At 38.8% G+C, this 17549-nt stretch overlaps 1 protein-coding gene across 1 annotated transcript in view; it reads right to left on the bottom strand.

The window, feature by feature from the left end:
• Positions 1-874: 874 nt before the first annotated feature.
• The window catches only part of LOC146003466 (cGMP-dependent protein kinase egl-4-like), a 138750-nt gene continuing 122075 nt past the window's right edge, over positions 875-17549 (bottom strand). The window contains exon 3 of the mRNA XM_083141754.1: positions 875-906. Coding sequence (XP_082997880.1) covers positions 875-906 — 32 coding nt within the window. The remainder of the gene's footprint in view (positions 907-17549) is intronic.

Genomic DNA, 17549 nt, shown 5'->3' with positions numbered 1-17549 from the left:
TTCTCCCTCCCTTGTTCCCATTATTCCCTTAAAGTGTCGTTCCCATGTTTCGGGAGTAATTTCCGCCTCCGTGTACTCCTTCCCTCTTAAATTCCGGATTATTCTCCATAGCTGTGCTGCGTCTCGCTGTTGCACGGCCTCCTCTATCGCCTTAACCCTTCCCTCCTCCCATTTCCCCCTTTCCCTCTCCAGTATCGTAGCGTATAGTTTCCGCTGTGTCACATACGATACTCTATTTGCCTCGTTGCTGAGTATTTTGAATTTTTTCAGAGCCTGTGTCATTGCTTTTTTCTGAATTTTGCATGCATCATTATACCATCCTCCCTTTTGAGTTTTCCCTCCCTCTTGTATCCGATTTGCAGATGACATGGTCCTGTTGGCAAAAAATGAAAGAACCATAAATGCCACTGTGGACAGTTCGGGAGAAGAATAAATGTGAATAAGACGAAAGCAATGGTGATCGAAAAAAAAAACAGAGGAAGGCAAATGTGAGTATCAGAGGTGAGAGAATCGAGCAAGTAGATAGCTTTAATTATATTGGATGCATCATAAACAATGATATGAAATGCAGTCAAGAAATGAAAGTAAGAATATCGACGATCTATGAACAAAGACCTGAGGTAAAGACTAATGAAATGCTTTGCATGGAGTGTAGCGTATATGGACACTGAGGAACAAGTGAGAAAAAGCGACTGCAAGCTCTAGAAATGTGGCTATGGAGTAGAATGGAACGTGTGAAATGGACAGAGAAATTTAGAAAGGAAACAGTGCTAGAAAGAGTTGGGAGGAAAGAGATCAATGCTGAAGATAACCATGAGGAGAAAAATAAATTGGTTAGGTCGCTGGATGAGAAGAAACTGTATCCTAAGGGATGCTATTGAAGGAATTCTCGGGGGAAAGAAGATCCTGGGAAGAAGAAAATACCAAATGATTGACACCAAAATAAATGGGTCCAACGCTGCCAGAAAGCAAAGGGTTCAAGATCGAACAGAATGGAGGTTGCAAGGGAAGACCTCCCCTGGGCAGAAAGCAATGAATGAATCTTTACCACGACGATGGTTGATAAGTGACATCTGTTGAATATTCAGTTTTAGAATTATATTTCTAACAATTTTTAGATGTCTAAACAGAATAAAAACTTGTCCAATTTTGGACATCCATTATTGATATCTGTATGGGATTTTCTTTTATGTAATCCACAATATATTTCAATGAAATCCAAAGGTCCTGATAATATTTCCCTCTTATTAGAAATAGGTATGCACTGCTGTGATTAGTGTTGCCCACGAGACGAGACTTTGGCCTGTCTCGTCTCGTGGAAGTTTCGTGGAAATGCTGTCTCGTCTCGAAAATATTCGTTTGTCTCATGACACATGGTCAATCTCGTCTCGTCTCGAATTTTTAAAAGCCTGTCCCGTCTCGTCCCGTGGACAACACTAGCTGTGATTCACAACAATCCATGAAGTATATCCAATTGGATAAATCGACCAACCAATGGATATTCAAGGGACACTCGTGTGCTGTATTAGCTCATAAAACTCCGAATTAATCATTGTATGGATATTAATTTAAATATTTTTAAGTTTATAATTTGTTACGTTGAAAATTATATTTCATTACAAATAGCCGTGTCATATAGCTAGCTACATTCTCCTCGATCTAAACTATAATTTGCTACGATAGTTTGTAAATATACTGTAAATATACATGTGAGTTAGTACAATTTGATGAGTTTATTAATTTTATATAAAATACATTTATAAACCATCTTGATATTCTGAAATAATAATCTGGTGCTTCTAATTTGGAAAAATCTCGTCCCGTACACTGAAAAATTAATATGCCTGGCAACGCTGCTCGGCGCCCTTTCTCTTCAGAGGGTCCCTTCACTTGTGCATTTGCTGAATAGTTCAAGAACACGAACATCACCGAGCAGGCACGTATCCAGAAATTCTTTTCGGGGGGGGCTAAACATCATTTTTTTTACAGGGGTATAGATAGAACCTCGCAAGTTTTAAGGTCGATGGTGGCGATTCAGTTCCAAAACGGGGGGGGGGGGGGGGGGAGGGGGCAAGAAAAGTTTACTTTCTCTTGGTAGACAAAGGTTAGCACTAAAAAGCCATAGTGCGGGGCCAAAAATGGAGAGCAACTGTCTCCTAAATCTGCCACTGTTTAACCTGCTGTTCTTTTCTTTCTTTCAGAACGTGATATCGGGCTCGAATCCTCTGTTGCAATGTACGAACGTTGTGTTTGTGCCGAATCGATCTCAGTATGTGTATGTGTGTCCGTTTCACGAAGCTGTTATGCAATGGACAATCCATTCGAATGTGTTCTCCCAGGTTTGGATATGATCCTTTATGGTGTTGTCGCCTGCCTTCGAAGCGTAACCTTAACAAAAATCCTAATTTTTCATCCTTGTGACTTGGATCTTCAAGATTTAGGAATAATTCAGACTGAAGGCACACACACGTCGTTTGCAATGAGTGACCCAATCAACAGAAACTTTTCACACCGTAGCATAGCACGACAGGCTGCACAAGCCTGTGTTCGATTTGTGAAATCCTCAAGCGACTTCGGTATAAAACCTGGTGGGTCAATCTCATTGTCACCTTGAAACGGCAGCTCGTGTTGACCACAGAAGAAAAATATCTTGTCAACCGGTGGGAATGTCCCTTAGTTTTATTCTGTCTCCTTTTTCTGTGCTTGTTAATTAAACAGGCAACATCTTACTGTTGGGCATACACAAGAGATGTGCTATGCAGAAATTTTAGCGGAAAATGCTGACTCCACCAGGCATACCGTGCCATTGCTCTACAGCGACAGCAAAAGATCAAGCGAAGCCAAGGGTGACTCGGTAGCTCACTTGGTAGAACAAAGAATGGCGCGGTATATGCCAGAGACCCTGGTTTTGGAGTCATGGTCGAGCTTGCTTTTTCCGCTAAAATTTCCACATATGCAACATCTTCTTGCTTTCTCTTCTCGACATTCATAAAATTTTCGGCCTTCATGGCTGCCCCTTTGTGGTAGTAAGTTTGCTTATTACAGTTTACTTAAAAGTCCTTTTTTAACCCACGAAACTTTAGGACTGCATACACGAAACTTGGTCCGGTCAGTAATAAATCGTCACTCAAAACTTAGATTTTTAGTCTATCTGTGCAGCTTATTTACTTTTTTTTTTTTTATTTTATTTTTTTTTTTTAATGATGCTCCAATGCCCATTACTGCTGAAATATTTACTTTAGAGACCTTCGATTTCTTCGGCTCATGACTCGAAACTAGCACTACACTGTCGGCAATGTCTTCAGCTTTGGACCCGAAATTGTACTTATAGTGGTAGACTTCAGCACTTTCCAGGAAAATGTGACACCAGTCCTCTTCCCCCCCCCTCCCCCCCGAATCTCTACATCTTATAAAACTGTCAATGGACACTGACTGATCACTAATCGACTGTCACACTTACTCGTGAAGTCTTATTGAATTATTCTGTTCGTACAGACCAACTGTGAAATTGAATCTGCGTATTTATATCCATATAATATTCTGGAATGTTCCGCACTTTTTATTGTAGTAATGCGACGGATCGCCTGACTCATGGCGCTACTTTGTTGTGCAACTTCCAAATGCTGACAAATCTTTAAATTATGCTTAAGTTCGTTGCGACAACACCGAAAGAGCAAGAAAAGTTTACATACAATATTATCAATAACAGGGTTATCCTTCAGAGTTCTAGAACATTCTCCACCTTTCCTCGATAATTATATTTCTCCTTAAATTATATTACAATATTTTATTTCACACACATAAGCCAAAAACCTCATTTTATCTAGTGTAAATCGAAAAATTTCGGAGGGGGCTCGAGCCCCCTGAGCCCCCCCTCTGGATACGTGCCTGTCACCGAGGTATCATGTCGCCATCAATTAAATAGCGTACTGCCGCAATGACCAATGTAGAATGCGAAATGCAGCTGTGACCAAATTATTTGTACATTTCTTTATTTCTCTTCACTTTCTATCACTTTTTGGTTAATCGCGACGATGAGGTTGAAATGGTGACTGTACCCAACAAAGGACACCCATGCCAAGGCCGGGATTCCAATGTGGTATGATCAGTTCTTCGGCACATGCTGCTTGAGTCTGCCGAAAAAAAATCGGAACTGCTAGTGTTGCCAACCAAGATTATATGAGACTAAAATGTAACTTTTTACACTTCTCGCATAAAATGGCTATTGTAAACTCAATACGTGCTGGTCAAAACGCTATTGGTTGTAAACCATGTAATAAGTTGTTGCCGATAGCAAAACTTCGAAATATGATCCTGTGGTAATTTATTATCTCCTTTTTTCTCTGGAATGAGCATTCTGGAGAAAAATTGTTTAACTTCAGCCAATAACTACTTTCTAAAATGTATTGTATGGAATTAACTTGCACTCAATGGTATTTAAAATCTCTAAACGGACTAAGATTTGTAATGTAATGCGGGAAACTAGGTGAAATTTCATTTAAAAAAAACCTCTGATAATTGAAGCGAAATCTCTGTGTTAATGGCGGAATCTCCGCAGTAATGGAGATTTAACATTAGCAATCTAGAATTATGAGCAATTATTAGGTCATGAACTTGCTTCGAAAGACATTTGCTTGCAACATGACAATGCCCATTCACATACCGTTGCTGCGACTGTTCAGAACATTGATGACTTACGAATGAAAATTTTCCTACACCCTCCTTACTCTCCGGACTTAGTCCCTAGCGATCAGATCTCTTAAGGAGGCTCAATCTGGGATTCAGATAACGAAGTACAGCAAGCGACACCCTCCTGGTCGAAACAGTAACCAAAATTATAAGCCTATACTGACCATGCTCTTAGATTCTTACTCAAATTTAGGGTGGCAACTTTTGAAATACTCTGTACTGTGTATGACGAGACCGGCATTTACAGCTCGACACGAGAACGAGACAGACGTTGTACACGAGAGTTTGAAAAATCTCGCCAATTGTATCCAGACTATCTCTACTCCCTATCAATGGAATATTCTTATTGTTTATTGATCATTGAATTGCTTTTTTTTACTTCGCCTTTTGTGCCACATTTGGCTAATTTGCGAAGATGAGGATGAGTGATGATATGATGAAATTGATGATTGGACACTCACAAACATCCATGCCCAGGCCGGGATTCGAACCCGGGACCCCTGGCGTAGTAGCGCGATCAATTGAATATTCAGAAACTAGCAGAAACTCCATTCTCCACAGAACCAGTTCAGGCGAAACAAGGCAGAGCTGCTGAATGACACCATTATTGGTAATAAATGTTACGCCATAGTATAACGAATAATTATTACCACTTAGAACATGAAATCATATTTCGTGACTTGCGCTGTGGTTTTCTATCATTTCTAAATCTGCGGGCTCCATTCTATTCCCTCTTCCTCCGCTATTATCATAAACATGAGATGAAAAAGGAACACTCCCACACCTCGTGGAAATCATATGCTGATGACGTCATAAGAACGTAAAAATTATGAGATTCTGTTGCGAAATCCGATATGTTCATTGGAAACGGAGTCGAATCGTAGGGGGCGCTAGCGTTTCCTCATCCTGTGAATGTAGGTTCGCGTTCGTGGCTGTGCGAACCATTTATAATACGCAGTTTCGCTCCGTAATCATCATGCTTCAGATGCTAGCTGAGTCACGTGATATCATGATACCTTAGGCTCAGATTTTTATGCAGGCAAAACATCCAAAATATGTACATAAATATGTAGAAAAATCGCTGAAATATGTAAAAATATATACATATACTGAAGAATGAAAAAAAATATGTAAGTACATTAAAATACCTTTCTCATTTCTTTTTCCATGCTGTTCTTTGGTTCGAAATAGTAAAACTTAGTGGTGGCGATTAGGGAGGGCGCGGGGGAAGTTGCCCCCCACCTTTTGGCACTTTTGCCTCCGAACTATACCAAACCTTATTTACAAAGGGAAAATAAAATTGTCCCCCCCCCCGTTTTGGCACCTTGCCCCCCCCAATCGCCGCCACTGATTTTACTAAATCAATTTCTCAATATTATTAGTATATTTTAAAAAATTATCTTGAAATAATGAAATTGCAATGTGCTAAATTACATTGGAAAATTCATAATGTGATAAACCGGTAACGTGAATGACAGCAGTTATGTGTACAGTGTGGGTAGATATTTTTCATCGCGAGAGATACATTCAAATTTCTATAATGTAGAAGAATATTCTCATTGAATGAACAAAATGGTTCGTCAGGCAAAATATAAAATGTACATTTAATGCAACAATGCATTGTCTCTTAAAGAAATAAAAAAAAGCGCTTTTGTTTCAATACATACCATGTCAAGGTGATACTAAAGACATTTTGAGAGAATTGTAGAGGAGACCGGGGTGAGTTGAGCATGTTTTTATGTTTAAATTTCTGCAGCTCTTAAAATCACTATCTACTATTGCTGAAATGCTACGAGCAATACCTGTAGTTTCCTTGACCACTGTGAATTTTTATTACACCATGATACTAAAACTTGTAAAGTTATTGCTTTTTTTTCGAAGCGTGTCAGTATTGTGTATTCACCCCGTATATGGGGTCAGTTGAAAATATGTGTAATTCTACCCCATACATGGCTTGGAATATTTTATTTCAAACAATATACTTACTGCCTTAAAAATTACGGATTAGAAAAACATTTTCAAATGAACGGTACAACATGAGACATAAATGTTCCGAACTTTAAAAAAAAGTTTACAAAACTGTTTACTGAATTTTTTACCCAATGTTTATTGTTATATCACACATACAAATGCAATATACTGTCCTATAATCCTAATCTAATATATATTATTACAAACAATGTGTCTATATGCTAAGATGTTTCTGATGAAACAATTAATTGAAGAACAATTTTCTCACTAGGCCTACAGTATTGTCAACTCACCCTGATCGCCATATTGGACTTCCTGGTCATGCCGATGCTAAACATTGCAGTTTAACAAAGTATCCGAATGTAATATCGGTACATATGTGCATACTTACTTTAAAAACGTATATAGAGTTGAGAAAATTTACTTCGCAAGTAAGAATTTATGTTACTTGTCATGCACTTGATACTTTGTGAACAAGACACTCAACTTCTTAGTTGTGAGTTGGTTCTAGAGATGACACACATTCACAGTAACCTGCAATGTTGCTAACTCTTGATTGGTGGAAATAAAATGGACTTTGTCAACTCCTATGGACAACTCCCCCCCGGTCTCCCCTACACAATATTTTTTTAATTTTTCGTTTTTGATTTTTGGAGAAATCGAAGTTTGAATGTTTGTCCCACAATTGTAGCGCCTTACTGAACGAAAAACCTGATAGATTGCCCAAATACCACATTTTATGCAAAAATATGTCATGTAAACGGGAAGTATGTAATAAATATTAAAATATGTTGAAATTCACATTGGTATCTCACATCGTAATTCGACACCACTTGTATTTTTTGCTTCGCTACGTACAAAAGGAAAAAATATGTAATTGCAGAAAATTCCGGGACATAATGATACGTGTACTTAGTTTAGTCTATGTTTGGGGTGGAAACCAGAGGGCCTTTGAAAAATCGAGTTCTTGTACGGAGCAGAAAGGCTAATCGGAGCTGGACCTACAGTTTAGAGTGGAATCCGAATCACAGTGTGCCTCCACCGGGTATCGAAACGGAGACTCCTTAATTACAAGGTGACGCCACTGCGCCATCGGGAAGGGCTTTGAAATATCGAGAGGACAAGGAGAGCATATCCTTCGAGATTTGTCGAGACGAGACAGACGTCTCTAAACTAGAAACGAAACCAAAACGTTGTGTAATACTGAAAAATTACCTAAGGCCGATTTACCTTACTGTGCAACTTCTTTAGGATTACAACGGGGAATTTTACGGTGGTGTAGCCCAGGGTGCGAAATCATTGAAGACTGGTGGGGGGGAAGAAGATCTTAATCTACAAACCCCCCCCACCACATACACACACGTACATATATAAATTATTATGATATGGATATTTATAATGTCATTAAATATAAAAGTCAATTAATTACTAAATATTTTAAAAAAACATTATTATTAAATACACATAAAGTAATTAATTAGTTACTTTTATATATATCAGATATGTGTAAAGTAGCAAATTATATTCCTTTACTAGCTGGGTAAAGATGTCAATAAATTACGAAATAGTCTTGTTACAAGCTTTTGTTTAGTTTTTGTATTAATACAAAACTATTATAATTTATAATTATGTTTGACTTGCATTCTTCTTCTTTTATTGCATGCATATTGTTATTGGTGTAGACAGAGTAATAATCTCTTGAAAAAGAGAGAAAGCATTCTTCACTCACTATTTTGTGTTTTTTCGATATTATCCTTAGTAAAGTACATAAGAAGTAAATACTAATTGCTTATATTTTGTTGTTACAAGAAAAACTCTCCCCCCAGGGAAATTTTTTGGTTGGTCACGATTGTTAGTGGGGGGAAATCTCCCTGTCCCCCCAGGATTTCGCACCCTGGTGTAGCCGATTTACAAGTTACATCATAATGACATAAATTAATAGCAGTAAACACGTTAAGCTACACAACATGTCATAGTTCTTTACCCAATATTTTTTTTATTATTATTATTAATATTTATAATTAGTTACGCATAGTTAACGTATAACACTGGTCATGGGCGTAACTTGGGACTTAACTTTGGGGGGGGGCAGGACCGAAAATTTTCCATCCCATTAAATATATCCTTCAGGGCAATTTCGCTAAATAACTGCCACATTTGCAAAACTATAAAAATTATCAAGTTATATTAATATACTACAATTAATGTCTAATTCAACTTTTAAAAACATTAATTATTTATTGGAAAATTAACAAGCAAATTTTAAAGACACAGTAAACTTTTGTTGTTTAAACTTTGTTTAAATTTAGGAGATAAAAGACTATTCTCCTTTATGGTTGCAAATATTAGTCCTTGGGGACTTATTTTATCGTGGCTTTCCCCGCCTAGAAATACTTGTTTCAAATGGTAGTTGCATGTTAGGTTAGGTTATGTTAGGTTAAAGCAAACTGTTCGCATTTAAGTAGATTCAATTTAACATTTTAGGTATATAAAGGAATACCTGGTTATTTACGTTGGAATTTACACTTACTATTGTTGTCACTATTCTTAAACCTGTAATCAAGGGGTCCCAGGTTCGATACCCGGTGGAGGCCCATAGTGACTCGCATCCCAATTTAAACTGTAGGTCCAGTCCCGATTAGCCTATATGTGCATAATGTGGACTTGAAAGAACAAATCAACAAGATAATTTATGCGTGACGCATGAAACATTTCAGATTCATTGACTTTTCGCCATCCACTGTGACCGTCGCAGCACTTGAACTGGAAAGAACTATGGATTTTTATGGTGGTTTTCACACGCATATATCGTCCACGGTTCCATGTCATTACCAGTGGCTGTGAACAGCAGGACTCCCTCCACACCATAAGGACCACACAGCACTTCCAAAGCCCTGAAAACCTGGACAATACCTACTTTATAAATTGGACCAATGTAGTTCTCTTTCCTACGTTTCGGAGCCTTTTCTGTCAGAGTTCCCATTTTTTAAAGAAAAGAAATCAGAGCTCAACCACTTATCCATGTTGACGTCTAAAGGGGTGAATTCTGAATTATTTAATTATCATCACTTTTGTCCCTGTATCTACATTAAATAATAATATTTCTCAGGAAAACTGGTCTTGTGGTTCGGCCAGAATATCAGGCCTTTGAAAACTCTGTGCCGTGGTGTGCAAAGTATGCAGTACTGTGAGAGGTTGTTTGCATCATTTTACATTTATTTTGCAAAGATAGTTCAACTATTTCTTTTTTTTTGCGTGTAAACACGTCGTTGTGGCAGCTGTGAAATATACCGTACATTAATTTATTTTGCAATTTGTTTGCAGCAACCTTTGTCACTGATGTTGAGCAGTGAATAGCTCTAGTGCATAATGATTCTGTTATTTGAGACGAAAACATTAAATAAACCAAGCAACCGGTCATCAATTTCTCCTCTGTAAACGATCTCTATTCTTAAAATACAAGTGATAGAAATGCAGTATTTTCCCGCTATCTATGTTGAGAAATTATATCACCCAGCCACGCAAGAAATGTGGACCTTTAGACGGGAATTCCTTCAATATTTGGAATCATGTGAGATGTGCAGTGATGTGCCGTAGACTATATGTTTACGTCTACATGCGTTGTCTACACGTAATCTACGCGTAGATTACATTGGGTTGTAGTTTACATAGACTACGTAGACAATCTAAAGTGCATCAAAATTAATTTTGAAGGGTTTCATGAAAAGAAAGTGACATTTTCAACTATTGGTTCCTAACGAACTGAAAAGATTCCAATTTACAACAAAATTTCTCTTCTCTTCTATCATCAATTGTGGAAGAAGATAAATAGTATGCAAAAGAAACAACAGATGGCAGTCGTAAGGCAAAATTAGTCTTTTTTCCCATAAAACACTAGAATATTTCCTAACTTAGGGTTTTTCCTAGGTGAGAAATTGTTCGAATTTGGAAGAAAAAGTATGTAAAGTTCTCTTTACACATCAGCTACTGATACGCAGTATAATTTTCATTTAATTCCACGCCGCCCTTTGCTAAGTTATCACCTTTCGCCATGTTATTTACATAGATTACCTAACCTATGTGTATAAAATAGTCTATGTGTAGAATGTAGACTATCGTTGTTTACGTGTAGACGCAGATCACTGGAGATGTGGCATGCCCCAAAAGTATCCGTGATGTCATAAAGCGAATATGGACCCATAATACAATTTCTAAGGTGTGTTTTTCAATTTCAATGCATATTTCGATGTTTATGGTACAGTGGGACCAATGAGTATTACCGTGCAAATTGTCCATGACTATTTTCATTAATGTTTCTCTTACATCCTACGTGTTTTTAAACAATGGATTTTTATGTATGCTGGTGCAGAAGTAGTCAACAGCTTGTTTTGAGTTTTCTTTTAATTCTTGAAGCTCTTATTGGATCAAAAAAAGTGCACGATGAACAATTTGCACGGTAATACTCATGGATCCCACTGTACATGGAAATCCTCCCCGCCACATACCACATATAGCACAGAAGTATGAGTCAAGCTTCTGGTTCTAATGAAGTTTCAGTTTCCTTTCTCGAAGTTGCTTCGGAGTAAAATTCATTTATAATTTTGGACCTATTAATATCATACGTTTTTAAATATACAAAACTACTCATGTCCAGTAGTGTTGAGTGTACAGTGTATTCGTCCCGAGCCTTCGAGGGCAAAAAAGAATGCTCACAACATCTTGAACTCACGGAGGTTGTCAAGAATGTTTTGAACAATTCATTTCAAATTTGGAAAACATTCTCTTAATTTAAGAGCCCTCAATGATGTTCCTCACACACATACACGCAACACATTGAGTCCTGAAGTATTTCACCACCACCCCTTGCCCCCGCCAAGTTACGCCTATGACACTGGCTTTTGTGAAAACACCCAAATGTCAAAAATTGTGCACCATGGATTGCATTTTGCAGACTAACGAGGATCTGGCGGCTGGACTCGCAGCCAGTATACTCCTCTGTGGAGCATATGTTGTGTTATGTCTGTGTGTTTGTGAGCGAGAAACATTTATAGATTAAATGGAATTTTGAAAAGTAATTTTGCAAAACAAACGAGAAAAAAATTCAAATTAGATTCCATAACATAATTTGAGAATCGGCTCTTCTATACGGTAGAAAAAGTTGGACTCTTGTCAATATGATAAAACTAGAATAAATTGTTCACAAGTGAGATTTTTGCGGTGGAGTAACCTTACGAGACAAAATTAGAAGTGAAGAAATCCAAAATAAATGGAAGGTCGAAACAATGGTGAAGGAAATTTAAAAAAATACCAGTTAAAGTGTAATCAACATGCTCTGAGGTTGCCAGATAGCTGTTTGCCTCGAAAATTATTAAATTACAGGACAAAAGGAAAAATAAATTTTGGAAGACCATATCGCGGATGGAACGATCAGTTTTTGTAGTGGCAGAACGGGCTTTGGATACTCAGCTCTGCAAAAGGAAGAACAAGAAGAAGATGAATTTGTGTATTTTGCGTCACTTTACTGCCAGTTTTGGTAGTGACGATGGGGAAGACTGGTGATAAGATCAGATGGATCAGTCACAAACATATGATTAAGATGATTAAAACAAATCAAAACAATTTACTCGTTTAATCAAACGAGTATTCACGCGCGTGCATAAAGATCCAACAAATATTGATTGAATGTGTATCTGATAACAAAACCAGCAGCGTTTGTTGGTGCGGAAGAAAAGCACAAACATGCGAAGAAATTATACACATCGTTTCTGCAAATTATCTACTGTTAATAATAATGCATTTTTTTGTTTGGTTGGTTTCCTTTTTTTTACTTCGCTTTTTGTGCCTCTTTTGGATAATTTGCGAAGAGGGTATGATTGATGATGATGACATGATGAAATTGATGAATGGACACTCACAAACATGCATGCCCAGGCCATGGACGTCGCAGGATTTTTTTCCAGGGAGGGGCAAGGAAGGTACTGTTATCCAGGGAGACAAACAAGCCAAATTTTCCCAATAATAATGTTGTTTCCTCAAAAACTTTGCTTAAATTGGAAATTATCATGTTCGTCCATTAATTAACACACTTTATTGTAGCTGAAATGAAATTATGTGTGTGAAATATATAATTTTTGGTTGACTTTCATTTTCCAGGGTGGGCACAGCCCCCCTTGCCCCCCCTTCCGGACGCCCATGGCCCAGGCCGAGATTCGAATCCGGGACCCCTGGCGTCGTAGCGCAATGTGCTAACCACTCCGACACGGGGGTCAGTTAATAATGCATTTGTCTACGGATGTCTTTCACAAGAATCCAACAATGGATGAGGAAGATTCCCCTCTCCCCTCCCCAACTAAAAAATCATCCACGCATAAAACATAGGTAACTGGGAATCCACATCAAATGCATTACGCAAATTTTTCTGTCAGAGCATGGTCAAGCAGAATATCATTACATCTTCACTTCCGTCCTCGCATAGTCTCTCTCACAAATGTTTCACACGTTTGCCGCTAGGTGGCAATATGCAGTAGCCCAATAACTACGCAGCTGCTACGCTGGCGCCATCTCGTAGCACATAAACGAAATATTTGGTGCGTTTGTATTTCAGCAAGAAGTTGACATTGAGATGGTGCAATATTTCTAACTCTGGCCGCAATTCTTAGGAAATAAATTATTCGCATGATGGGTGCCATTTTACATTTTATTTCATTACTTTTGATTCTCATATCTCTAAAAAATATTATGTTCTTCATTGGTAGCTAAAGGTAAATATTCACCCTGGCAAGGTGGAATTTTGGCGCTCCACCTAATGTCTACCTTGGCCACCTCCTAACTTTCCAGTCCTCCCCGACAGCGCAGCAGTAGTGTCGTCGCCTTGTAATGAAGGGGTCCCTGGCTCGATACCCGGTGGAGGCACATAGTGGTTCGGATCGCATTTTAAACTGTAGGTCCAGTCCCGATTAGCCTTACTGTGCATAAAGTGGACTTAAAACACCAACTCAATTCAATCCAAACTTTCCACCCGAAGCCAATACTTTCCACCACCCATCCATAAAAAATATGATCATGTTATAGGCATATTTACGATTTTAACTAGGAAATATGATAGTCTTCTTGTTTCTTTTAATACCGTGTGTATTACTGTTTTTGTCCTCCGTGGCCTTGCGGTCTAAGGTGCTGTGCTTTGGACTCCGACTGCGGGACGGCATGGGTTCGAGTCCGCCTGGGTTCAGTCTCTGGGTTCTTGACCAGTATATAGCACCGGTGGCAACCCACCATCGGAGCTACGAGTGAGTAGCGTAACCCGGTCTGGGAAATCTCCTATAACGGCTGGGGGTTCGACGTGCTGACCACACGTTACCCCATTAACTGTTGAAGATCTCCACATCTCTAGGTAGGATTGTGGGAGGGAGACTGGCAGTCGGGAGATAGGTCAAGGCCAGTGCCGGATCTACAAATCTTGGCCCTCTCCCTCCCCCCGCAAAATATTACCAAAGGACTCCTCTACCTACCTACCAACTTTTAAACACACACACACACACACACACACACACACATATATATATATATATATATACACACACACACACAATCACACACACACATACTCGTATATAATGAATGTGTGTGCGTAATTCTTGATCTCATGTTGACAAAGTTACATATGAGGGTGATTCAAAACTCCTTTAACACCTCCCATAAAAAGTAAAGGAGTTAGGCTGGGTACAATTCGTCATGATAGAAGCATGTTAGGTTTAAGGGGAACCACATTGGTATGTTCCAAGCGGACGTCCGCCATATTGAATTCAACTCAAAATTTCTAAATGGGAAGGGGCCAACAAGGGGGTTATGTATACATATGACTAGAGCTAGGATTATGATGAAATTCCATCTTTTTTTCTGGTGAATAAGAAACCCAAATCTTTAAATATTTATATGTTTCATGTCGTGCTGAAACTTTTAAGCACTATTTGTTGGGGCATTTTTTTGCATTTTTTGCCATTATGGTTTGTATAAGTCATTTTTTGGCATTTTAAGTCATTTTTTGGTCATTTTTTTATTTTCTTAGTTTTCCAGAGCACTTGTACGCTGCGAGTGCATGGGCAGCATTAACGTGAAAGGATTAAGATGAATAAATATCCTATTTTTTCATATCTTCCCTAGACAATTTAAAATATATGAAACCGCAGCTACCTTCCATCCGTCTCAGAAGAAAATAAACAACACGAATATAACGATTTCCTTACAATGAAATTCAATTGTTAGAAGTTCAAAACAGCTCGCAATTTTGCCCCAGGAGAAGAAAGTCGTTGCCCTGCCTAATCTTATCTTCTAATCTGCTCAGTCCAATTGTTGTGTTCCTTGAAAGTGAATGGATAGAACGTGTGATCTGGCCATTGTCGAAGTTCATGTTTATTGCGAGAATTTACTTTGGTGCAGTGTTCAATAGAGCAGGTTTTCGAAGCATTGGACAAGATGCCAAAAACCAAGCAAAGTACACAGTACAAATTAAAACAGTTTGTGTCCCAGTATGGTGAAAATACGTTCAGTACGGACGGATCAGTATTATTCTGTCAGCTTTGTGGTGTAAGAGTTGCTGCGGAAAAGAAATTCACGGTGGAGCAACATGTCAACCGAGAGAAACACAAGGCAGCTCTGAAGCAAATTCAAGATCAGGAGAGGACGGTGCAATTGTTAATGGGTGAGTGTTCCTCCAAATCCTCTGTTATTTCTGAAGAACTGTGCGACGCTTTTATTTCTGCTGACATTCCTCTAAGTAAACTAAATAATCCTAAACTTCGAGCATTTTTGGAAAAATATACTGGGAAATCGATACCAGATTCTTCCACGCTAAGGTTTGGTTTGGTTTGGTTTGAGTTGGTGTTTTAAGTCCACTTTATGCACAGTAAGGCTAATCGGGACTGGACCTACGGTTTAAAGTGGGATCCGAACCACTGTGCCATGTGTCTCCACCGGGTATCGAACCCGGGACCCCTTGAGTACAAGGCGACGGCGCTACCACTGCGCCATCGGGGAGGCCCCTCCACGCTAAGAAAAAAATATGTCAAGAAATGCTACAACCAAACAATGGATCAAATTCGGCAGAAAATTAATGTTAAAAAATATGGGTGTCAATTGACGAAAGTACCGACTCACTCGGACGGTACATTGCAAATGTAGTGATTGGTACGATGCAGGAATCCGAGTCTACTCAAGTGTTTCTAATAAATTGTGAATGTCTAGAAAAAGTGAATTATTCAACGATCAGCAAAGTTTTCAATAACGCGATTCAGTTATTGTGGCCCGACGGCATTCAATATGACAAGGTGTTGCTTTTCGTAACAGATGCGGCACCGTACATGGTTAAAGCAGGGAATTCTCTGAAAGGTCTGTACTCGAAAATGGTACATGTAACATGTCTTGCACATGCGTGTCATCGTATTGCTGAAGAACTGCGAAGTCACTTTCCTGATGTAGACCAACTGATTGCAAACATTAAGAAGATTTTCCTCAAGTCCCCATCACGAGTGTTAGCTTTTAGGTCTCATGCACCTGATGTGCCTTTGCCACCAGCTCCTATTCTTACTAGATGGGGTACATGGTTAGAGGCTTGTGGTTACTATTGTGAAAATTATAAAGTTGTGAAAGAAGTTGTAACCTCGTTCGACAGCAGTGAAGCATTGTGTATAAGACAAGCACAGGAACTCTTGGCTGATCCCGAAATGGAGGGAAAATTATGCTATATAAAGTCCAACTTCGGCTTCCTACCTTCTGCCATAACTTCACTCGAGACATCTGGAGCTACGTTGGTTGATCAAGTTAATGTCCTTAACAAAGTTCAGGATAATTGGAAGCAGTTCCAGGTACTGTTGGAATACAAGTGAGAGAAAAGATGCAGAAAGTGCTAGGGAAAAATGCAGGATATACAATAATATGTTCTATTCGTGACGTATTGTGTGGGAAAACGTTTTCATTGCCAGACTCTCAAACCGAATTAGAACCAAGTGACATTGTATGTTTTAAATATGCCCCTATTACCTCTGTTGATGTTGAAAGGAGCTTTTCTATGTATAAAAGTGTGCTGGCTGACAATCGTCATTCATTTCTTTTTGAAAATTTACAGAAAATATTCGTTACACACTGCAACTCAAAACTGAACAGTAACCTCTCATAATTTGTCAAAAGTTGCATACTACAGTTGCTGTAATTTGAAGTGCAAATAAAATTATACTTTGGAATTTTTAACGGTTTTTAGGTCATTTTTAAAGTCATTTTTTGGCAATTTTTAGGTCATAAATGCATCTTTTTAAGGGCATTTTTTACGAATTTTTAGGTCATCAAAATCCTAGCCCTACTGTTTTCTCACACCTGGAAATGATACATTTGTTACAATCATGCAGTCATAACTTTTTTCCTGATTGAAGATAGGTTGAAGAAACCTTCACCATTGCATTTCTCGTGAAATTCTAGCCTTATTTCATTCTAGTCTGACTGCCACGCGGGAAACCTGCGCTGGAGGATCTAAGGTCGGAATCTTTCCGACTTTGTTCCAGCATAAAGCGGCTCAAGGGCCCACCCAGCTTCAAATCAAATGGTACCCGGAGGAGGGAGTAAAGGCGGCTGCAGCGTGGTGCTGATCACATAATCTCGAAGATGGCCGACATCGAAAATATGTGTGGCCCTAACCTCACATACCCTAAATGTGCCTTGAAGGCACGGCGCTATATGCCAACAGGGAACTTTAAATTTACCTTTACCTGTATCCCTGAGTAACTACATTTATTTTTTACATACTCGAACCTTCTACTATGTCAATGGCTGAGGGCCCCCTAAAGGCTTACTTGACTCCGCCCCCCCCCCCTTGCGGGGTTTTGAAGCTTGTACATCCGGCA

This window comes from Lepisma saccharinum, chromosome 20 (genome assembly GCF_977018435.1).
Source record: "Lepisma saccharinum chromosome 20, izLepSacc3.1, whole genome shotgun sequence".
Classification (NCBI taxonomy): Eukaryota; Metazoa; Arthropoda; class Insecta; order Zygentoma; family Lepismatidae; genus Lepisma; species Lepisma saccharinum.
The sequence above is the reverse complement of the archived record's forward strand: the minus strand, read 5'-3'. Positions and strand labels throughout refer to the sequence as shown.